Source organism: Sarcophilus harrisii, chromosome 6, assembly GCF_902635505.1.
Source record: "Sarcophilus harrisii chromosome 6, mSarHar1.11, whole genome shotgun sequence".
NCBI classification, from domain to species: domain Eukaryota; kingdom Metazoa; phylum Chordata; class Mammalia; order Dasyuromorphia; family Dasyuridae; genus Sarcophilus; species Sarcophilus harrisii.
Window position 1 is genome coordinate 7,109,047 of NC_045431.1, and position 25,167 is coordinate 7,134,213.

General features: G+C 42.0%; 1 protein-coding gene across 1 annotated transcript in view; it reads left to right on the top strand.

Annotated features, from left to right (window-relative positions):
* The window catches only part of CD38 (CD38 molecule), an 80,534-nt gene extending 58,483 nt beyond the window's left edge, over positions 1-22,051 (top strand). The window contains exons 5-8 of the mRNA XM_031943474.1: positions 10,066-10,139; positions 11,579-11,671; positions 11,840-11,926; positions 16,176-22,051. Of these exons, the coding sequence (XP_031799334.1) occupies positions 10,066-10,139; positions 11,579-11,671; positions 11,840-11,926; positions 16,176-16,236 (315 nt within the window). The 3' untranslated portion in view covers positions 16,237-22,051. The remainder of the gene's footprint in view (positions 1-10,065; positions 10,140-11,578; positions 11,672-11,839; positions 11,927-16,175) is intronic.
* The last annotated feature ends 3,116 nt before the right edge of the window (positions 22,052-25,167 follow it).

Below are 25,167 nucleotides of genomic sequence, written 5' to 3' on the forward strand. Positions count from 1 at the left end.
TTCATCTTTGTCATATTAGCATGGCCCACTGGTGAACACTAAATGTTCTTTCAGGTATTTAAAATGTTCTTTTTATCATTGAGAAGTATTTTGTACATGAGCTTATGCAAGCTCATGTGTTTTGGTGGGTTGTTCTCTAGATACTTTGGGCTTTTTATAGTTATTTAGAATGGGATTTTCCTTCCTCTTATTGCTTCTTGGATTTTATTATTATAACTTTTTATTGACAGAACATGGGTAATTTTTTTTACAACATTATCCCTTGTACTCACTTCTGTTCCGATTTTTCCCTTCCCTTTCTCCACCCCTTCCCCTAGATGGCAGGCAGTCTTATACATGTTATAGATGCAATATATGTGTGTAGAATCGAACAGTTCTCTTGTTGCACAGGAAGAATTGGATTCAGTAGGTAGAAATAACCTGAGAAGAAAAACAAAAGTGCAAACAGTTTACGTTCATTTCCCAGTGTTCTTTCTCTGTCCATCATTGATCAGTTGGAACTGAATGAGATCTTCTCTTTGTCTAAGATATTCAATTCTATCAGAATACATCCTCATACAGCATCGTTGTTGAGGTATATGATGATCTCCTGGTTCTGCTCATTTCACTGAGCATCAGTTCATGTAAGTCTTTCCAAGCCTCTCTGTCATCCTGCTGGTCATTTCTTACAGAACAATAATATTCCAGAGCATTCACATACCACAATTTACCCAACTGATGGGTAGCCATTCAGTTTCCAGTTTGTAGCCACTACAAACAGGGCTGCCACAAACATTTTGGCACATACAGGTCCCTTTCCCTTCTTTAGTATCTCCTTGGGGTATAAGCCCAGTAGTAACACTGCTGCATCAAAGCATAGGCACAGTTGATAACTTTTGGGGCATAATTCAAGATATGCAGTCTATTTTTGAGGGTTTATTTTGTCATCTGTAATTTTGCTGATAAATTTCCTGGGATTTTCCAAGTATGATACCATATCATTAAATAGAGATAGTTTTAGCTCTTCTCTACTTATTTTTATTATGCCTTTTATTTCTTTCTCATTTCATTATTGTTGCTAGTATTTCCAGAATTATATAAAATAACTGGGGGGGGGGAGGTGGACTTCATTGTTTTCTTCTCTTATTTGTTGAAAAAGGTTCTAACATATTACTACTACATCTGATGTTTGCTTTGAGATAATTTTTTTTCCCCCGAGGCAGCTGGGATTAAGTGACTTGCCCATGGTCACACAGCTAGGAAGTATTAAGTGTCCGAGACTAGATTTGATCTCAGGTCTTCCTGACTTCAGGGTTAGTGCTCTATCCATTGCACCACCTAGCTTCCCCACAGATAAACTTTTTTTAAATGATATTAATAAAAAGATTTCTCTGCCTAATTTTTTTAGGTTTTTAGCATAAATGAGTGTTGTACTTCATCAGAGTTTTTCTGCCTCTGTTGAAATAATCTTGTGACTTTGGATGTTTTAGTTTTTAATGTAATTCATTGTGTTGTTTTCTTAACACTGAACCATCCTTGTATGCCTGATTTAAATCTAACAGTCATAATAAGCAACTTCTTGGATGAATTACTCTAATCTGTTGAATAGGATTTTGTTTAAACTTTTTGAATCAACATTCATTTATGATACTGGCCTATATCTTTCTTTCTATGTCTTGGTTTTGTTACCAGGACTGCATTTGTCTCATAGGAGTATGACAGATACTTAAATCTCTAAATTTTTGAGAATAATTTATATATTAATTGTTCTTTAAAAGTATGATAGAATTGTCCTGTGAATCTATAATACCAGGAGGTGGTTTTTTCCCCACTTTGATAGTTCCTTTAGAGCTAGTTCTATTTCCTTTTCTGAGATTGGGCTATATTTAAGATCTTTATCTGGTCTTCTGACAACTTGAATGTTTTATTTATATATATATATTTTAAAGTCACTCTACTTTGTAGTCTTAGTTTTGTTAACAAAACAGTAAGAAGTAAATATGCTTTGATTTGACTTACTATTCTCTTAATTTTCAATCACATTAGCTAAGATTTGCTAATTTTATTTCAAAGTTCTAACTTTTAGTTTTATTTCAGTGAGGTTTTTTGGTTTCCAATTTATGTATTCCTCAACTAATTTTATTTTAGGTTTGTTTATTTTTACATGAATATGTAGTTCACTAATTCTCTTTCTGTTCTGTCAGTGTATGTTTGTAAGATATGATTTTACTCCTGAGGATTGTTTTAGGTGCACATTTTAAAATGAGCTGGGCAATCCATTCCCTGTGGTGCTATATCAATTTCTTTAGTCACCTCCCCCTTTTCTGTCTTCAGAATACCACTTTTAAGAGCTTTCTATGCCCCTCACCCCTAATCGACTATTGTTTCTTTTCAACACTGTTCTCACCAAATCTAGAATGTGTATCAGACTATATCCAGATTTCCTGTCTTCTCCAACACAAACTCTGTGACAGCTCCTGAGGTGGGGGATAAGGCTGGTGGAACTCTTGAGCTCAGGATTTCTGAGCAGCAGTAGATTAAACCAATCAGATACAATGCAGACCAAGTGTGCTATTACTATGCTGAGCACCTTCTAGCCTAGGAGAGATAGGGAGACCTAGCCTAGAAAAATCAAACAAAAATAAAATTTAAAAAAGAACCATTATATTGGTGTTTAGTTTTTGGTAATGAGATGTCTGTTCTTTTTTGAATAAGGTTCTCTTTCCAAAGTTATATTTCAAACTATTAGTTCAAATTGCCTCCATGAATTTAGTTTGCTCTAGCTCACCCATTTTCTCCTTAGTTGATCATGAGCTCCCTGAAGGCACAGATCATTTTTGCCTTTATGTCCCTAGCATTTAGCACGGTGCCTGGCATGCAGTAGGTATTTAATAAATGCATTTATTGACTTGACTTGCCCTAGACTTTGTATGTAAAAATTTGATGGCAGCAGCTTTATTGTTCATTCCCTTCTTCAATATTGACTCTTCGTACTTTCCTACTATTCATTAAATGATGTACTCGCTGCTCTCTGACAAATAGTGACCCAGTCTCTGCTTCAAAGACCTCCAGTGAAGGGGCACCCAAAACAGCTTGTTGCATTTATAAATTGGTGAGGAGTTTTTCCCTTTCCAACTTCTACTAATTGTTCCTGGTTATATGCCTCTCTCTCTGGGGTGGGGGGAGCAAACAGCATCATACTTTTCACATACGGCAAGCATACCAAACCTCTTTAGTTCATTTAACCCAAGCTTGTAAGACCTGAAGTGTGTGCCCTTTACTTTCCTGGCTGCCTTCCTCTGGGTTTCTCTCAACTTAACAATAGTCCCTTAAGTTGCAGAAGCCAGAACTGGACAAAGCATTTGTGTCTGGTTTGACCAAGGCATGTTACTGTGGGCTATCACTCCTTGTTCCTGGAAGTCATGACTCTTAATGCCTAATGCATTAGCTTTTAGGAGCTGACTCATGACAACTCTTCATCGTGCTAAAATCTCTGATCCTTTTAAAATAATGCCATATACTCTGGACTTGTGAAGCTGATTCTTTTCATCCCTATTAAATTTCATCTTATTTGGTTCAGCATAGTCTCATCTACATTTTGTGATTTTTTTTTATTCTGACACTACTTCAGTTAGTTTTCCTTCCCAGTTTTGTATCATCTTTCAATTTGATGTATGATTTTATTAAAATTATAACAACACATTCCCTAGCTTTTGGGATAAGAATGCACTACTTGACAAAAACTGCTGGGAAAATTGGAAATTAGTGTGGCAGAAACGAGGCATTGACCCACACTTAACACTGTATACACCAAGATAAGATCAAAATGGGTTCATGATCAAGGCATTAAGAATGAGATTATAAATAAATTAGAAGAAAATAGAATAGTTTACCTCTGAGACCTGTGGAGGAGGAAGGAATTTGTGGCCAAAGAAAAACTAGAGATCATTATTGATCACAAAATAGAAAAGTTTTGATTATATGAAGTTTAAAAAGCTTTTGTACAAACAAAACTAATGCAGACAAGATTAGAAGGGAAGCAATAAACTGGGAAAACATCTTTACAGTTAAAGGTTCTGATAAAGGTCTCATTTCCAAAATATATAGAGAATTGACTCTAATTTATAAGAAATCAAGCCATTCTCCAATTGATAAATAGTCAAAGAATATGAATAGACAATTTTCAGATGATGAAACTATTTCTACCCATATGAAAAGGTGCTCCAAATCACTACTGATGAGAGAAATGCAAATTAAGACAACTCTGAGATATCACTACACATCTCTCAGATTGGCTTAGATGACAGGAAAAGATAATTATGTTGAATGTTGGTGGAGTTGTGAATGAATCTAACCGTTCTGGAGAGCAATTTGGAACTATACTCAAAAAGTTGCTAAACTGTGCATATCCTTTGATCCAGCAGTATTATTACTACTGGGATTATATCCCAAACAGATATTAAAGAAGGGAAAGGGACCTGTATGTGCAAAAATGTTTATGGCAGCCCTTCTTATAGTGGCCAGAAACTGGAAATTGAATGGATGCCCACCAGTTGGAAAATGGCTGTGTATATTATGGTATATGAATGTTATTGTTCTGTAAGAAATGACCAACAGGATGATTTCAGAAAGGCCTGGAGAGACTTACATGAACTGATGCTGAGTGAAATGAGCAGAGCCAGGAGATCACTTCAACAACAATACTATATGAGGATCAATCTGATGGATGTGGCTCTCTTCAATAATAAGAGGATCCAAATCAGTTCCAATTGATCAGTAATGAACAGAACCACCTATACCCGCAAAAGAACACTGGGAAATGAGTGTGGATCACAACATAGCATTTCCACTCCTGTTACTGTGTGCTTGCATTTTTGTTTTTCTTCCCTGCTTTCTAAATCCATTTTTTCTTGTGTAGCAAGACAACTGTATAAATATGTATACATATATTGTATTTAACTTTAACATATTTAACATGTATGGGACTACTTGCCGTCTAGGGGAAGGGGTGAAGGTAAGGAGGGAAAACGTTGGAACAGAAATTTTTGCAAGAGTCAATGTTGAAAAATTACCCATACATATGTTTTGTAAATAAAAAGCTATAATAAAAAATTACAACCAAAGGCCAATAGGATGTTAGGCATACTCCAGAGGAAAATCTTCCAAACTGACATTGAACTTTAACAACTATTCTCTGATCAGAACTATTCAAAATCTATATAAACTATAAACTAGTGTATTGCTTAGTCATCTTCTTTCCATGTTTTTCTTTTAAAAATTAAAATTTTCTTTAATTTGCAAGAATTTATTTTCTGTCCTTTCACCATCTTTTTCATGAGAATAATGGCAATTTGAATATGCTTTTCTTAAATGTATTTAAACTTTCTGTAAATGGAATGGAACTATTTCTGGTTCTGTGTAATCATCCCATCCTTTTCTTTCTTTCTTTTTTTTCCCCTGAGTCAATTGGGGGGTTAAGTGACTTGTCCAGGGTCACACAGCTAGAAAGTGTTAAGTGTCTGAGGGCATATTTGAACTCAGGGTTGATGCTTTATCCACCGTACCACCTAGATGCCCCCATCCTATATGTTCATTCACTAAGAGTCTTAAGGATCTATTCTAGGATTTTCTCAAGAAAATTCAATATTATTGAATTGCCTATGATATCAGGCAGATAATATCCTTTCTCATCAGATCATACTAATAAGAATTCATGTAAATATGCTTTTCCTCACCCTTGGATGTACTTTTCCTTTGAACAAGGAGCCATCATTCCCATATTTTATTCCATTCTCCAAAAATTCTCATATACTTTTTTATTTTCAAAAGATATGCATGGATGATTTTTTCAAGATTAACCCAAGCAAAACCTAGTGTTTCAATCTCCCCCTGCCCCCCAAGATAGCAAATAATCCAATATTTGTTAAATATGGTAAAAATCTTTCTTAGAGAGCTTTTCGTTTCCCATTTCTGCCTTCCTTTCTTCCTATAGGAATAGTGCTACAAACATCACCTGTGCCTCTGAATTGTTCAGAGATGGGTTTTTTGTCTCATGACTACATAGTTCTTTACAGAATCCCTTTGATGATATAATTTTTTCCCCAACAAATGCCACTAGAATTCTTAGCAAGGTGTCACTAACTACTATTGACTTCTACTTCCTGTAATCAATTTCTGGACTACCTCTTACCGGGTGCATGCACATCACATTTCTTGTAGCACTAAAGACTGCTTTCTCCTAGGGCAGTGTAGTTCTCTCTTTATGGACTCTTAGCTCCAAATTAGTTAAAAGGGCTTTCTTCTTTCCTTCCTTATCTGTAGCACATTTTTCTGCCTTTCAGCTTTCTGATACACGGGAGCATTTCCCTCTATCCTTTATTCCTTTATATTTCGTTTCCCCATTTATTATTTTTGATGAACTGGAAAATAGAAATTTGTTCCTTTGACCTTGTCACCTTCTCCTAGAGGATAAAGACAAATATGCATAATGTCTATGTGCATACTGTATAAAGATACCATACAGTCTCTAGGGTATCACCAAATTCCCTTTGAATTTGCTCAAAGCCAGATCCAAATCTATCACTTCATTTTGCCAGCTCTCTTGACTAACCTTTGTGATTGTTAGGGGAAAGTTTCTATTTTTATACCTGTTATTTGGGCTAGGTCTGCGGGTCCTATAGACACTGGGGCAAAGTTTGATTTATGTGGAATGGACTCCTTACCTTTTCTGATGAAAGGACAGAACAGCCTGCTTTCATTTGCAGTTTCCTGACACAGACCAAAATAAACAGAAGCAATTCATGAGCAGCAATTCAATTATCTCTTTAGATCTTCCCAGCCTTGTTGTATATGTTGCCCAATCTACAACTATTTTTCCTGGCCACTGGGCTAACATGAAAAAACAAACAAAAAACAAAACCTGGTCTATCACAAACATTATGAATCGCTACCCTTGTAGACTTGGAAGGCAATAGTCAAGCTGTCCAGAAGGCCATGGGGCTGCTCTGTACTCCATCTTACTAGGATTTTTACCAGATCTAGAGAAAAGTACAAAACCCCATTTTACCTTAATCCAGACCCTTATTCAATTACGTGCCTCATTGTGAAAGACAAACCTCCAGTAGAAAAGGGTCTGGGCTTGGAGTCAAGAGAGGCTTGTGTTTAAATCCTTTCTCTAATGCCCACTGGATATGTGACAAGGAACATTGCAGCCTTTTGTTTTCAAGCCTCAGTTTCCCCATGAGTGCCTAATTCGCAGGGTTATTGGTATCAAATGAAATAATGAAGATAAAATACCATCTGAATGATGATAACAGTAACTAAAAGTTCAGTTTATTCAGCTCCCTACTTTGGGCAGGGATGTCTTTCTCCAAAGACTTGCTCTGATGCTTTGTCATGGTGTGATGGTGACCCCAAGTTCTCAAAAGCTCTGCCAGCAAAACAAGAATGTGGCAAGTCCTGGCAACTGGAGAGGCTTTGGGACCAGGCCAAGGGGTGGACTGTGTATCTGTCATCCAAGAATCAGCTTACTTCTGCTCAGACAGGCCCATCCCAGGGCTGGCCTCAGGGGGACCACATTTTTGGCCACAGTAGTCTTTTAGAACTATTTTAATAAAGCTTCATTCATAAGTTTCCTGATCTGCTCTGGGTGAGGAAGTGAGCACACTAATGAAATCGGATGTCCTTAATGAAGCATTATGTTAGGTGATGGGGTGAAGGCAGGGAAATGATTGACTTCTATAAGTCTATAGCTGAATTGGGTGGGTTTTACCTTCCAGAACAACTATAATGGATGGAGCATCAGCCCTGAAGTCAGCAGGATCTGAGCTCAAATCTGGTCTCGGATGCTTAAGACTTCCTTGCTGTGTGACTCTGGGCAACTCACTTAACACCAAGTGTCTCAGCAAAAAAAAAATAAATAACTATAGTATAAATTATTATTTTTGAATATGAAATGCATCCATTCAACTATAGGCTTGCAGATGGCAAATAGGACATGATAAATGCATGAGACTCAGGACATATCAAAGAAAAGTGAGGTCTTTTGGGGAAAAGATAACTAAAAACTCCAGGCCAGATGCTGCAGCTAAAGATGATTATCCCCCTCACCCAGGGCTATGAAGTTTCTTTATTTAAAGGCCCACAAAACAAAGTTTTTGTTTGTACTATAGTCCAGCCCTCCAACAGTCTGAGGGACCGTGAACAGGACCCCTGCTCCAGGGTATCATGGCTTTCTGGAAAGGGTGGGATTTGTCAGCTCTAGTCCACATCCCTTCTGTTTCATGGAATACAGAGCAAGATGACCAATGCTGCTCATTAGACATGTGGCCATCTGCAAGTTGAAGAGCCTCATTTTTCTTATCTATAAAATCGGGGTAATTCTTGTACTACCCTTAACTCGGAGATATCGCAAGCTGTGGAATTGCCTAACCCAGTGTTGTAATTGTTGAGTTAATTACGTACATTGTATATATCCACATAATCCATAAAATGTAAGAGCTGGAAGGAAAGCCACATAATCCAACTCTTCATCTTACAGAGAAGGAAAGTGCAGTCTGCATTGGTCGGACAACTTGTTTCCAATCTCAGCTGTTATTTCTTCTGCTTTTCAGTCTAAGGCATTATTAGTGCATCACACATTCTGGGATTCTGCCCATTCTCCACCGGGAAAGCAAAGACTCATTTTAAGTCAAAATGTTTGTGTGGTTGAATACGGGGATAGGGGGAGATGCCACAGTGAAGATGGGGGAAGATGAGTTTCATTTAGGGTGAACTTGTGTTGAGTTGTCTGGGCCCCATTTGGGATTTTCTTGGCAAAGATACTAGAGGAGTTTGCCATTTCCTCCTCCCCTTAGTTATATAAATGAGGAAACTGAGGCAGACAGATTTAGTGACTTGCCCTGGTTCACCCAGCTGGGTGGGTCTTGCTGGCTTCAGGCTCAACACTCCAAGCACTATGGTACCACCCAGAGACCCCACTCTGGAGCTTAAATGGAGTTAAACGTCAACTTTAGATTCAGACAATACATACCGACCCATTAGGACAGGAGTAGAAAGTGGTTGGCAATGTTGGTATCAGTTTAAATTGTCCTGGGTTCTCCGGGGTTGGAACTTTCCCCTCATTTGGTCATTATAAGCTATATCCAGGAGAGTAGAACCTAAGTGAGAGAAGACAAAAAGTGGGTAAGGAGTTAGATTTAGAAGAGCCAGAAACCTCCCAGTCCAAGTTCCCTAGTTCAGACATGGGTAAGTCAGGAGAAAGCATGCTACTTGGTCAAGGTCATGTGACTGCTAAGTATAAGAAGGGCCATCCAACACTTGTCCTTCCACCCCCCCCTTTTACTTTTCTCTCCCCTTCTCCTCCATTTTCTCCCTCATCTCCCCTCCAGTTGTTTTTGTGCTATATTATATTGTCTTTAAATTCTGCTTTTCAAAACTTCACCAGAATCCAGCAAAATGGAAACTATTGCTCTCTGACCAAATTAGAAGGAAAAGCCCATTTGCGATTGTTCATTTGCTAAAGGAATCACCATCTTTCCTTTACAGAATTTGGGCCAGAATAAAGGTTACTTTTCCCAATACTTCTCTGGGGGGGGGGGAACAGAATCCCCCTTGGCCATTCTCCTTCAGAGGGCAGCGCCAGGTTGGGCCCGGCTATCGTCACTGCCAGCCTGGTGAACGTGAGCCCTGGGGGTCAGAGAACAAATGCTTGTGAACATACCCTCAGAGGCTGGGGCTGGGGCCAGACCTGTCCCCATCCCATCTCCCATGTTTAACCAGCTGGGTCCCAAAGGCAGGGCCTGGGGCCAGACCCGGCCCCGTCCCATCTGCTGTGTTGAATTCAGTGGGTGCTGGCAGGGACCAGCTGGTTAAATCTCCCAAAGTCGGGCTGCTGGTCTCCATCCTCTTCCCCTCTGTGGTCCCTCAGCAGCCCCAGACAGCCTGAAATACAATACAGCTGGTCCTTCCTTCAATCCCCCCCACCCCAAGCAGCGTTCAGCTTCCCCTCCTGTCCTCTGATCTCACTGTTCAGAGAACCCGGGAACCTGTAGCCCCTCACACTCAAGGCTGGGGCCGTGTTTTCAGTTTGCAGAAGCAGCCTGTGGCGTGGTCCATGTGATGCTCAATGGGTCAATCAGCCAGCCCTTTGGAAACAGCAGGTACGGCTTGTTGTCAGGGGGTGTGTGTGTGAATGTGTGTCTCTATGTGAGTAAGTGGATGAGAGAGAGTGAGTGAAAATGTATGGTATTTGAGTGCTTGAGTGTGTGTTGGGAGAGGGGGGTGGGGGGGTCTTATATATACTAGTCATCTCTTTCCATCTACCTCCCTCTCTCCACCTCTCCCTCCCTCTCAGAGAAGGAGAGAGATAGAGAGAAATTGAAAGAGAGAGGGAGATTGACTGACCGTGTGGGAGAGTTACCTTCTGCATCACTAAGTCCAGGAAAGTTTATTGTTCAGCCTTTTCTGTGTCCTTGACGATCTGGGCCAAAAAAAATTTAAACTTCCTGTACCTCAATACACACTGCTTTTCCTAAAGAGCTATTTCATTTAAATTGCTTCAGTCAAAGGACAAGCAGCTTCCAGGTACCCTAAGGCCGGGGACACAACTATAATGCTGGAAACAATCCCCACTGGCAGGCATCTGACACACTAACAGGGGGAGACAACAAGATCAAATACTGTCCCCCAAATCCATACAAATACATTAAAAGGAGAGTTTGAGGAAAGCGCTAGCACTTAGACACAATCAAAAAATGGTTCCTACTGAAGAAGCTGACACCCTCCTCTATATCTAACACGGTTATCCGGGCATATATCTAACACCCTCTTCTGTGAGTATCTGACACCCTTATCCAGGCATATCTATCTAATACACCCATCTCTGACTATACAACACCCTCATCTGTGATTATCTAACCCCCTTATCCGGTCATATATCTATCTAACCTCCTCATCTGTGACTAACACCATTCTCCGTGCCTTCGTCTAACACACTTTTCACATATATATATAAAACACTTTTGTGCATATATATATGCCCATTTATATGTCCACATATATTACCCAATTAAATGTGCACATATAACACTATGTGTTTGTGTGAATATATATATATATATGTATATATATGTATATATATACTTATATGTTCCTATATAACTCGTATGTACATTTGTGTGTATATGTGTATGTATATACTCACTTCAAGGTGCATATATTCCTTTATGATATATCTGGCTTACCTAAAGGACTTGGGAAAAGCCCATTCAAAGTGGATTGTGCCAGTGTATAATGAGACGCCCTAACTCGTGACATCCCCTCGGGCTTCTGGGAGGACATCTGCTGATGGCTAGAGATGGGTCCCCCCGTGTAGCTTGCCACTCCCTTTAGTGACTTCAGTGGGGGCCTTGTGGGGCAGAGCCAGGACACATATATGGCCGGCCGGCTGCCGCCTTGCAGTGTGGAAAGCACGCCTTTGTCCCAAATGGGCGCTTGGTGGTCCCCTGTGCTCAGTGGACAATCATCTCCAGGAGCCAGGGAGAGCACGCGCCTCGGGTCGTTATTGAACGTTGCCTCTGCTCTGTGTCCCCTGTCTCAGCATTTTCGGGAGCGTGGAGGTTCACCATCTGAATCCAAAGAGAGTCCACTTGATGAAGGTCTGGGTGATACACAACCTCAGTGCGCAGTCAAGGTAACCGGGCACTCACAACAGCTCTGCTCGCCACCATCCTACGACGCATCCGTGAGGTGTCGTTGGGACATCTTTAAAGGCAGCCGCTCCCAGGGAAACTGAGTTTATCTGGAAAGTGGGTACAAAGCAGGAAGTGCAGATGCTCATCTTTTCTTTTTCCCCTTCCAGTGACTCATGTTCAAAATCTTCCATCAAGGAGCTGAAATCCATTTTAGAAGGCAGGAACATTGCGTTCTCCTGCAAGGGTGACCACAGGTAATGGCTTTCTCTAAGAATAGAAAGAAGCAGCATCTTAACTTTCTGAGAAATTTTTCCCCCCGTTCTTATCAGCGACCCAAAGTATCTGTCATTGAGCCTTATACGTCCTGTCCTGGGCTCCCAGCTCGGCCCTCACCATCTCCTCTCCCAGAGTGGCTCAATGTTGGAGCCCCAAGGACCCCCGAGGTCAGCTGCTCTGATGAAGAACCCAATTAGCTTAGCTTCCTTCATCTCTTAATGGAGATGAAGGGGAGAAAAGGTCCTTTGACTCTGAGCCCAATTTCACATTTGGGAATGGGGGTCCTACCTATTTCAGAAGATGGTTGCGAACAATCTTTGGAAGACTCAAAGGAGAGCTATTGCTCTTGCTTTTGTGATGGCTATTTCCCATCCCTGGAATTGCTGTCTCTCCTTCTGCCTCCTGGATTGGCTCCTTCAAGCAGAAATCCCCCCTTTTGTGGACCTGTGTCTTCCATTCTTCCCTGCCTCCTCCCCTGCCTGTCTCTGAAGCTTTGGAGGCCATCTTCCACTTACATGTACACACACGTATAATACATATATGTGTGAACATATGGGTATAGGTATAGATAACTAGACACATACACACATATGCATGTGTGTGTTTTTCCCCATGTAGTCTCTCCCATTAGCTGGTTAGCTTTGTGAGGGCAGGGATTGTATTTTGGCTTTTTCTTTTTTTTTTTGTATCTCTAGTGTTTAACAGCTAGTAAATGCTTAATAAATTAATGTTTGTTGTCTGATAACCTACCATCAGTCCCTGCTCCCCCATTCTCCTCCCTGTTCCCTAGGAGGTCATTGTCCTTGTTCTTAGCCTGCTTCCCCACAAATCTTACACCCCCCCCCATAGATAGGAATGAAAACTTTGAATCTGGATGCTGCCTAAAGCTTCCAAGGTACAAAGGGCTGGGTCCAAGCAAGCTTTGCAATTTTTGACTCATGTCATAGGAAAACATATTCCAATTTTGTTTTTAGTTGGAAAGGAGCTGAGAAATATTCAGAATATAAGGCCATACTGTACGACCCTCGAAGGCTTAGTTGTCCTTCTGTCTCCTAAAGTATTTAGCACATTACTTTGCACGTGATAGACACTTATTAGACAGTGAATGAATGAACTCTATAAATGTTAGGGCTATTTTGAATTGTTTCAATGAAACCTCCAAATTTGTTCATCACTTTCATAAAATTTTTCACTGATTTTCCTTTCCCCCCTTCCCAACAATCTTGCCAACTTTCCTCCCTCCCTCCTTCCCTCCACAATTGGGGTTAAGTGACTTGCCCAGGGTTACACAGCTAGGATGTGTTAGGTCTTAGGTCACATTTGAACTTGGGTCCTCCTGACTTGAGGGCCCGTGCTGTATCCACTGTGCTATCCAGCTGCCCCCGAAATTATTGCCTCTTTTTAATTTTTTTTTCTCATCTGGGTCCCCCATCTCTTACCTGAACGTATCCAAGAGAACAGGGAAGGACACTATTGTCAGGATCACAGCTCTCATTGACTGAGACATAGTTAAGTGCTCAGTGCCTTTCATAAAATGCCAGCATCTCAGAGTTGCCCAGTCCAGTGCACAGACACAAAAACACACTGGGAAAGTCACTGGGGTGGCAAGAAGCCTTATTAAGGCTTATGGCGCTTCTGCCTTCTCCATCCACAGTCTAATGACCCTCTCTCCAATTGTGACAAAGAAAAATAACATTTTGGTCAATGAGAATTAGAAAATAGGGTTAGGTCAGTGTAGTCCACAGAGAAGATTGTTAAATGCAAATCCTCCCCCCCCCTTAGCTTAAATGGGGAGCAGCAAAACCCTTCTGGAAGGGGGTGAGCTGGAGGATTTAGACACATCCAGACAAATATTCACACACTGGGAGGATGCTTCTCGTTTTGCCAAGCCCAGCTTGCTTACCGGAGGGCCAACAGCTACCACTGCTCGGTATTTCCATCCGAGAGAGGAGGCTGGGTAGAAGCCAGCGACGTGCTCCCTTTCTATTGGAAACACCCCAGGGAAGGGCACGGCTTCTGGGCACGGCTTCTAGCCACACCCCATCCCCTCTGGAAGCAGTTACAGGTCCCCAGAAACCCTCCCCTCAGAACCCCCAGAGCTGGTGGATGGTCAAAGGGAGGTCCAAGGGATGCTTTTTAATGTGTCTCTTCATAAATGTACATTTTTATTAGAGAATTCTGCTTTCTGCAGTGTATAGAAACTTATTTAGTGATAAATCAAGACTGTTTATAGCATAGAATCCAAACCTTTAGAGGGTTGGACACAAAGAGAGCAGAAGTTTTGAACTGTGCCCACGGCACAGAGAAGCCTTGTTATTGGTCCCTGGGACTTTGATCTCAAACAGCTCTTCTCTGTTCCAAGGCTGGGAACATCTGGTTTGTGGTGTTTACTATGCTTCCCATTTCCTTAGCACTTTTTTCTGGCCTCAGCTTGGCACACAAGGGTCTCCGTGTCTGGGGGCCAATTTACCTTTGAAGACCATGACTGGGGGAGGAGATAGCATAATGTGCAAGTGAATTAGATTTGGGGGAGGGAGGACTGGACAAGGTCCCCTGCCTCACTTTCCCCTCCAGAGTCTCTGGGTCCAGTGGCCAGGGATAGATCAGGATGGGGAGAGATGCCCCAGAGGCAATGGGAGACCTCAGCCTTTTTATGCTCAGGTCTTCAACAGGTCTCACTGAGGCAACTCCAGATCAGTTATGAAGACTGGGCAGCAGTTGAGGCAAACAATGGCCTCTTTCATTTAGTCCCAGAAGATCTAAATAAATGAATGGATGAATCTGTGAGGGGAAGGCGCTCAGGGTCTCTGGCCAAAGCAGAAATGACTGGTGTCTATATTCAAATCGGGACCCAAAGAAGGCCCAAATGGGGCTTGACCGGGGACCGACTGGTGACCAATGAAAATCAGATTGCTTTTGTTTTCAGGGATGGTCCTTAAGAAAGAAATAGCCAATACCCAGAAAAAGAACTCTGGGAGATGACTAAAAACCATTACATTGAATTCCCAATACCTATATTTATGCACACCTGCATCTTTGATTTCCTTCACAAGCTAATTGTACAATAATTCAGAGTCTGATTCTTTTTGTACAGCAAAATGTTTTGGTCATGTATACTTATTGTGTATCTAAGTTATATTTTAATATATTTAACATCTACTGGTCATCCTGCCATTTAGGGGAGGGGGTGGGGGGGTAAGAGGTGAAAAATTGGAACAAGAGGTTTGGCAATTGTTAATGCTGTAAAGTTACCCATATATATATATATCCTGTAAATAAAAGGCTATTAAATAAAAAAAAAAAAAAAAGAAAGAAAGAAATAGCCAGTAAAGCCCAAGCTACCTCGGGAGAGTTCAGATGTGCAAGAGAAAAGAAAAAAGTGCCTTCAAGAGTATTTGTAGGTAAGGGCATGATATCCTATAGAGACAGAGGTGGGAAAGAAGGAAAGAAAGAGAAAAAAAGAAAAGCAAGAGAACATTTTAAAGATAGAGAAAATTGATTCCTAAGCAAATCTTGTGGATTTCCACTAGAACTCCAGTGCTTGAAAATACAGAAAAAAGGCATTGGTCAAGAATCTGTCCCCAAATCAGCCATAGACACATCCTTCCTCCAACCGTTTTGGAGCTATTCCTGCTCGAAGACACTTATTGAGTCACAGATGACCAGGTCCTCATAGTCACTGGTCACGGGGGCCACCAACAAACCATTCCGGGCAGTCATAGGGCAAGAACGTTCAAGGATATGGAAAAAAGGCCATTCTGAGTGAGAAATGACAATCTCTTTGGCAGGTTTTTGGCATTTATGTTGGGAGAAGTTAGAGATAAGACTCCAATGTAAATTGGCCCCTAGACATGGAGACCCCTGTGTGCCAAGCTGAGGTTAAATCTGGCCTCGGATACCGAGTGACCTTTGGCAAGTCACGTCCCTCTTTGTCTCAGTTTCCCCATCTGTAAAATGAGCTGGAGAAGGACATGGCAGACCACTCCACTGTCTCTGCCTAGAAAATCCCAAATGGGATCACGAAGAGTCGGACACAACTGAGCAGTAACCCTCGGGTTTTGTCACGTAGCTGTCCAGACCTGGTTCACATCCTTCTGGACAAGATATTTAATTGTGACCCATTATGTGAGGATACTCACACGGACGGAGGGCAGAGGGTCCCGGTGGGGATATGAGCCGTGGCTACCGTATCTCCTCGGACTAAATGCTTGTTTCCTCTCATGGCAGGGCTGTTCAACTCATCCAGTGTGTGGGAAACCCCGAGGAGCCAGCCTGCAGAGCCTGTTGAATGGAGCCTTGAGGTGCCTTTGGAACAGAAGCATATTGCGCAGTGTTAATTTGCCTTCATCTAGAACAGCTGGCACAGAGAGGGCAAACATGGCAAGGAGAGAATCTCTCATGACCTAGATGACCTTCCAAGGGCAAACTGGCTTAATTCAAACATCCATGTTTGTGTCTCATGAGAACTCAACAAAAATGATTCACAGTAATTGTGTTTTATCTGGGCCAGCTGGCGACTCTATAGTGGACAGAGCACCAGCTCGGGAGTCGGGAGGCCCCGAGTTCAAATACGACCGACGCACTTGCCATTAGCTGTGTGATCCTGAGCAAGTCATCCTATCCCCATGGCCTCGGGGAAAAACCAAGGAAAGCAACAAGTAGCAGTAATGATTTAGCAAGATTCTGATATTTGGCAATCAACAATTATTGGATCAAGATAGGAATATGACATTTGTATCAAATAACTTATTTAGTGTTTCTCCATAAGAAAAGCTAAAGTTCCGTGTCTACATTAGTACCTTACTTCTACTGAATATATAGCTATAAATAGACAGATAGACAGACAGACAGATATCCCAAGGAACATTGATTTCCATCCTAATAAGTGCCTTTCATTTGGTCAAGTAAAGACCAGTGTTTTTCCAAAAGCACAGGGGCTTCCATTTCTGGGGGTCTGACTGTACTTCTCCTGCCAGTATTTCCACACCCCCAAACTGGCCATCCCACAGTTATGTCACCAAACTAGCTGTATATCATTTAAGCCCCTCTGCCTCAGTTTTTCCTTTCTGTAAAATGGGGAGAATAATTGCATCCACTTATTATGATTCTTGGGAAGATGAAATGAGATAAAAGATGTCAAGGGTTTTGTAAACCCTACAGAGCTAATGCAAATGTATATTAGTATTATTATAGTTATTGTTGTTCTCCGGAAGCCCAGATTAAAACTTTGACTTCCCCACGTTTGCTCTCTTTGAGGCCAGACTGGCTTTTTCTTTGGTCCGGCTCATTGGGACGCTCGTCCTCCAGCCTTTCTGCCCCATTTCCGCCGGCTGCGGACCCTCTTTTGCTCCAGACTAGCGGCCCAAGGCCTCCTGGAAGGGGACGGGCCGCCTCCAAGCCCAGCGGTCACCATTGGGAAGTTTTTCCCAGCAGGAGCTGCACGTGCCTCAGGGCAGCACCCCACGCTGCCAGCCCTGCCCTGTGGGCCCACCGAGCGAGCCCCAGATCCCCTCTGGCTAGTCCCGCTTGCCCATGAGGGTGATCGTTCCGGAGCCAAGCCCCCTGTCCCAGAGGGTAAAGGCCTTCCTCCGCAAATCGCCCTCCCCATCAGTTACTTCTCTAGGATAGAACTTCCTATGGTGGAGGAAGCTCGCGCACATGCTCCGCTGCCCAGGGCTTGGTGCTCTGGGAGCCGGGCAGCTTCCTCGTTAGGGAGGGAGAAGCCGGGCCAGGCAATGGGTCAGAGGGGATCTGGGGCCCCTTCCGGCTCCGGGCGCTTCATCCCGGCAGCCTCCGGCTCCCGAGTTAGAGAAGGAAAGGCGAGCCCTGCGCTCTCTCCGCTGAGAAACCCCCAGTGGGGTCATGGGCAGCCGATGGGACAAAGGACTGAGCAACAAACATATAAGTGTGTATAAATGCACACAGGCCCCCCCATACATGTACTACACACATGTGGGCATATGTATACACACAGATACACAACACAATGCATATAAACGTGTGTGCAAATATGCACACACACATTTATACACATACATATACTGCGCACACTGGGCACACACATACACAATACAACACATAAACAGGTATGTGCAAATACGTGCACACACACATTTATACACACACACACACACACACACACACACACAAGACCTTAGGAGAAAGGACACAGAAAAGTGGGGGAGGGCTCGCAGTCCCAAGGGGAGAAGGAGGGACACGCAGATAAGCGCCCAGAAGCAGGCAGGGACAAAGGGATGGGGACTGAGGGGGAGCCGCCTCCCTACCCCCCCAGCTCCCCGCACCCACGCAGCAGCCCCCATGGCCAGCCCCCCTGTTACTCCAGACCTCACCCACTACCCACTTGTCCGTCAAGTAGGAAGCGGGGGCGGGGGAGGTGGGGAGGGGCAGAGCAGACCCAGGCCGGAGGTTCCCATTTCCTGCCCGAGGGGTTCTCACTGTCCTGGTCAAGCTCCAAATGTGCAGAGCAGCTGTTCTAGCTGAAGGAAGCCCTTTTTAGCTATCTGGGGTCATAGGGAAATATAAGGATGTAATAAAGTCCTGCTGCTACTTTAAATGACCCATGAGCGTCTCATTGATTCATTCCCTCTGAGCCTCAGCCTGGTCCCTAGGAGTCCGGGCCCCAAATCAATCCATCTGTCAACATTTATGAAGCATCTACTATGTGCTAAGGATACAAAAGGAGGCAAGAGTCATTCCCAGCCTTCAAGGAGCTTGCAATCGGCTGGAGGAGTGAATGGGACAAGGGTGGGGAAAATACAGAGAGCAGGAGGGGGGCTCAACAGCTGCTGCCTCCTCTCCCCGAGGCTTAGGTTGGGGTCCCAGCTTTCTAATCTGGGGGATCACCAGCCCTAACCCCCTTTCTCTTTTCCGTAGCCCAGGCAACACCATCTACAAACACTGGCTTCTGTTCTTGAGCCCCAAATCTCCTCCTATTCTAATCTCTAGCCTGCAGAGAGCTCAGTCTCCTGTCATTGCATCGAGACATGTTCTGGAGTTTCAGGAGGCCTCCAGTCACCCAGCTGCTCTGCCCTGCCCTGCTGCTCTTTCCATTCATGGTCCCCTGGGCAGAGAAAGTGACTGGTGGAGATCTGGGCAGCTGGAGGTTCTTCAGATGGCCCACGTGTCCTAAATATTAATGGCAATTCTCTTCCCTTTTTCACCCGAGTAAAAGCTGGAAACTAAACTTTCACCACCATTTAGAACATTCCCCCAAGTCATTCTAGGAAGAAAAAGAGGCCTTTTCTTAGGTTTCTTTCACAGTAATTATAATTACAGAGCATTTAGTAGAGTTGGGAGTTTTCCTTTGTTTCTGGGTCTACAAAATGTGGTATTGGATGGTGGTTGTTTTTATGCAAGACCAAAAGCCTTGAGTGAGAAAGAGAAATAGCCAGGAATGTACTGCTAAATATAAACAGCCCATTTTTGTATTTTTATTTTTGGAGGCAATTGGATCAAGTGACGTGCCCAAGGTCACACAACCAGTAAGTGCCTGAAGCTGGATTTGAACTCGGGTCCTCCTGATGTAAGAGTCAATGCTCTACCTACTGCATCATTTAGCTGCCTCACCACAACCCATTTTTAAGTTTAATCTTATTATTAACATTAACTCCATCTTTTTTTTTTTTTAAGTCGAGCTGAGCTTCTTAGACTTTTTCCACTCATGACCCCTTCTTGTCCAACAAATTTTTACCTGATCCCAGGTCTATTGGTATATAAAATAAGTCTAGAAATCAAACATTTACTGATAATAAATCATAATTTCATAATCCCCACATTTAGTTATGAGTATCTCCCATGGATTTGTGACCCACAGTTTAAGAAGCCGGGGTCTTGACAATTGACAAAACAATATATCTATATTCCGATGACAACAATTTATAAAAATAAAAACAATACATCGAGCCCCAATTTGTAATATTTGTTGAAGCCCAAGATAAAATACTTAACACTGCAAATTTAACAATCTAGCCTGTTCTTGCTGACTCCAATATACCCTTAGCCATGGTTTAATTAAATCAACAAAGAACAAAAAACCTCATTTCTGTGATTCTTAAAGGACAGAAAAGTGCTTCCTCACAACTACTCTTGGCTTCCCAATTCCAAGTCTCCCTCAGGAGACCACCCTCCTGTTTGCTCAGTTTCCTAGTTTGTAGTCTTCACCTTGGGCTCCAGCTTGCCTAGGACATGATGCTTCATTTTTCTCTAGTTCCAAGACCCTCTTACATGCTGGTCCCAAACCAGACCAGACTCTGTGTGCCAAGAAGCCAACAGACAGCAGCATAGCCTCAGCTGATCTCATTTTGTATTCTGGAGCCATCAGCCTGGGGACACCCAGCTCCCATGCAAATAGATCCATTCCAAAGATTAAACTGACATTAAAGAAATCTGCAGTTGGTCTCAGAGGACACAGTGACACCAGGACACAATGACAATGCAGTACCTTTAAATTCCCTATCGTCCAAAGGAAAAAGCCCCTTTGCTTTCTTACCTTTCCAATGTTTGCAAAAACCCACACGACTTGACAAAATGTCACATTTCAGAAATCTGGGATTTAAGGAGTTTGCAAAATGTCACAGATAAACATTCCCCCGGGCATCATCTCACCTGAAATTTGAATAAACTATGTAGGAGGTGACATTTAGCCGGAACATTATATAATTGTGTTCTTGGGTGCACGGTGTGATAGCCATATTTTATAGCTTCTTTTTTATTCTCAGGAGTACAGTAAGTCAAGAGTTCACCCCACTAGTCAAATATGAATGGCAAGACCCGACTCCTCTCATGCACAGCCATTCTCTGAAAGGAGATGTTTTAGCCCGGTCTGTAGATGGATTGTAAGGGGTTCATGAACTTGGATGGGAAAGAAGGATCTTTACTTTCACCTACTTCTAACTGAACACACCATTTTCTATTAACTAGTACAACTAGTATTTCCTTTACTGATGTAAAAACTTGAGTCTAAGAAGGGTTCCATAGGGCTCCCTACACCACCAAAGGGGTCCCGGATACACACAAAAATATTAACAGGGTATCTTAGAGATACTTTCTTTTTCCATCTCCCTTTTACCCCATTAATCCGGTGAAAAACAAGTAAATTTCTTTTATCAGAAATTGATAGTCAAAGATGAGCTCTGCACTGAGCCCATCACCTCTCTGCGGGGGGGGGGGGGGGGAAGTGCGCTGTCTAACTGTGGGAACTCTGGAACTGTGTTAGTCATCGCATTGATCAGAACCCTTCAAAGTCCTTTAAATCTTTGCCACGTCGATGATGCAGCTTGTTCTTGGCTCTCTGCTCACTTCATTCTACAACATACCCCCCCCCCCGCCATGATTTCTCATAGCTCGATAGCATTTCATTATTTTCACATAGTGTAATTTGCTCTGTAACTCTCGACTTGACGAGCCCTCCATTAGTTCCAGTTCTTTACCATCACAAAAAACTACTCTTTTTTGTATTTTTGTATTAGGGAGCCTTTCCTTCCTTATCTGGTCTCCATGGAGTAGAGGCTCAGCAGTGGGATCACTGGGATAAAGGGTATGCAGAATTTAGTCACTTTGGGGGACACTGTGGGTACTTGGCCGTTATTACAGACTAATTTAAGTGGCTACAAAAACTCCTGGCATGGGAGACAATTTGGTACCGTGTCCCCCAAAGTAGGAGGTGATAGTTGTTCTTTTTCAACAACATCCATGTAGAAACTTTTTGCTAGTTCCAAATATATACCGGGAATCTCATGTACCAGGAGTTTTTAGCCATTTAAATTAGTCCATAATGACTGCCAAGTACCCACAGTATACAAAGCACTGAACTGGGCACTAGTGGGGACAGAATGGTCTGGTCTAAAATGCTTTGGATTAGAGTCCAGAATCCAGAGTTCTAGCCCAGCTCAGCCACAGCCTGTGTGACCTCTCTCTGGATCCTTACCCAGAAAATGAGGGCAGGCGAACCAGATTATCGCCTAGGGTGCGTTAAATGCCACCATAGTTCTGGGCCTAAAGTCAAGACCACCTGAGTTCAGATGTGGACTCATGTGGTGCACAGAGGAGTTGGTCTGTCCCCCCCCCCCAAAAAAAAAACCCTATAAAATGAGATCTCAAATTCCTCCAACTCCCATCCCCACCCTCTTCAATTTCCCTCCAATCTGTATGCCCAGGGCTCCCAACTCTGGTTATTCAAATGTAATCTCTACCTCTTTCCTTTCCCCACCCTTTGCCTCAGGATACATTTTGCTGCTTTTCTGGGTGTCTTATTAAAGTATGATTAAAGTCCTATTTCTTACTACTAATCATGTCCTTTCCTGATGAATACCCAAAAAACAAGATGTGCCTCTTCCGTTTCATAATTTTATAAATTAAGTGTCTATTCATTGGAGATGAAGAAACAAGTAATTTACCTTTTTGAAGCCATTTCTTATGAGCTACACTGGATTTAAAAAAATTAGATTTCTTTCCATTAAAAAGCATTTACTTTTGCCTTCTTTCACTTCCTCTACTCCCCTCCTTAAAAAATTAGAAGAAAATCATTATAACACTTACATATCCCAGCAAAAAAATTGCTATTGGACCTTTTCCCCAAATTCGAATTATTCTGTCTATTTAGTACACCTCCTTTGGTTTGGAAATGAATAGCATCCTTTATCTTCAGTCCTTTAGAATCATGGTTGACTGTATTGGATTATTTGCTATCTAGGGGAGGGGGGAGAAAGGAGGGTGAAAAATTTGGAATACAAGGTTTTAAAAGGATGAATTATCTCTATGTATTTTGAAAAGTAAAAAGCTATTATTATTATTATTAAAAAAGAATCATGTTTAATCAGAATTGTTCAAATCTTTCAAAGCTATCCATTTTTACAATAATACCTTAATTGGATTGAAACAGTTATCTTGGTTGTGCTCCATTCTCTCTATATCAATTCATACAAATCTTGCCAGGTTTCTCTGAAACTATCCCCTTTATCATTTCTTACAGCACAGTAATAATTCACTACTTCATATGCTGTAATTTGTTAGCTGATACTCAATAGATGGGTACTACCTGAGTTTCTTAGGTTTTTTTTACTACTACCAAAAAAAGAGCTATAAATTATTAATAAAAACAAGTCCTTTCTCTCTTTATCCGAATCTCTTTGAGTTAAAGGACTATGAGTGGTACTGATAGGTCATGGCACATGCAGAGTTTGGCAACTTTGGGGCATAGTTCCAACTTGCCAATGGTAGAAAAATGCAAGGTATACTAAACCCACCACATACATGTTAGAAATTGGGCTGGATGGGGGCAGCTAGGTGGTGCAGTGGTCCCAAGTTAAAATTTGGTCTCAGACACTTAACACTTCCTAGCTGTGTGACCCTGGGCAAGTCACTTAAGAAAGAGAGAGAGAGAAAGAGAAAGAAAGAAAGAGAAAGAGTGAGAGAGAAAGAGAGAGAGAAAGAAAGAGGGAGAGAAAGAAAGAAAGAGAGAGAAAGAGAAATTGGGCTGGCCCTCTATCCAATAGGACAATCTCCCTGAGAAGCGGGGTTCTTTCCTATTCCTTTAAACAGTGAAACTGCTGCTCTGGCTATAATCACACCCCTTTCTTCCTCCCTTTCTCCTTCCCTTTCTTCCTCCCCTCTACCCTCCTTTTGCCTTCCGCTCACTTCCCCCACTTTTCTCTGTCTCTATTTCACTGGTCTTAGCAAATTTGCAATATGGGCTATATTGTATATTTAGATCTCTGTTTGGGCCTATATTTACTCATCCACTGCCAGAGAGCCATCCTTTATAATAAAGTATGAAAAAAGGAAGAAATCAAACTTCACAAAGCTAAACATATTTTTCAAGTCTGACATTATATGCAGAGTTTCCCACCCCTGGGTCGAATGCTATGTGTAAAGCTATTTATGATCAGTGCCAAACAGGGACTTAATGCTTGTTGATCAGATAAGTGAACCATTTCATGGATGGGAGCCTCTTTCTGAGATCCTTATGATCATTTTGAAAATAATAGCAAAGTGATAAATAATAATTCTGTAAAATGTTTGCTACAATGTGGGCATAATTGTCAAAATTTGTTAAGGGGACGAGATCTGGAATCTAAAATCCCCCGTCTGCTCAGGTACAACTTGTTCAGCGAGGTCAAGCAGCATCTCATTGCCTAAACCTGGCAAGCTTTCACCATGCCCGCCCCCGTAACGCAGAGGGCAATCACTTCTCTTTACATCTAATATCTGCTCTAACCAGACTTGGCAGTGATTCCTGAGCAAGTGGAAGATGTTACACAAGATGCCCATCTTTTCCATCCATTAACCTTTGAGTCTCCTTGTGGGAATTCATTCAAAGGTTTTTCACAGTACATGTAACAAAACGAATCTCTAAGCTTAGCAAAAAGTTTCCACAAGGATGTTGTTGAAAAAGAACAACTATCACAAATATTAATTCAGTTATCTTTCAGTTTAGGTCTTACCTACTGATGTCTTACTAGTCTCTCGATTACAAGAATGTTTTCTCACATTGACAGTAGCATTATGGATTTTCACTTTAACAAATGATAGCAATTTATCTTTATAGAGCATCTTTTTTAAGTTATTTTTCTTTCCCTCTCCTTCCCCTTAGCAACTTACACTTACAAAACTAGAGTTCACAAGCCCCCGTTGGTACATTCACCATAGTAGTAAGCCAGCTGATATGATTAGTTCGAAGGGAAGGCATTTACTGAAATGGGACAGTAAGAACAATAGTTATAATACATTCCCTTATAACACCACTGAAACACGCCCTATCCCACAAACACATGGGGGACCAATACTGATGGCCTTTTCTAATGTGTTTTCAAACTCCTTTACAAACACTCACTTCATCCTCACAACAATACTGAGAAACAGGTATTATTATTTTGTTAGCTTTAATTTACAGGTGGGCAACTGAGGCAAACAGGATTAAGTGACTTTGCCCAGGGTCACACAGACAATTATTTGACATCACAATCTCTGTTCGGTGCTATCTTTCACTAATGGGTTTCTTCTGGGTCATATTTTAAATCAGAAAACCTGAATCAGAATCCTTTTGCTATTTATTATATATGTTCTTGACTAAGGTATTTAATATCCTGATTCTCAGTGTCCTTGTCACTAAAAATGAAAAGGTTGGATTAGAGATGATCTGAGATCTAATCCGGTGATCCAGTGGCTTCATAACACGGTAGCATGTGCCCTTCTGGTCCTA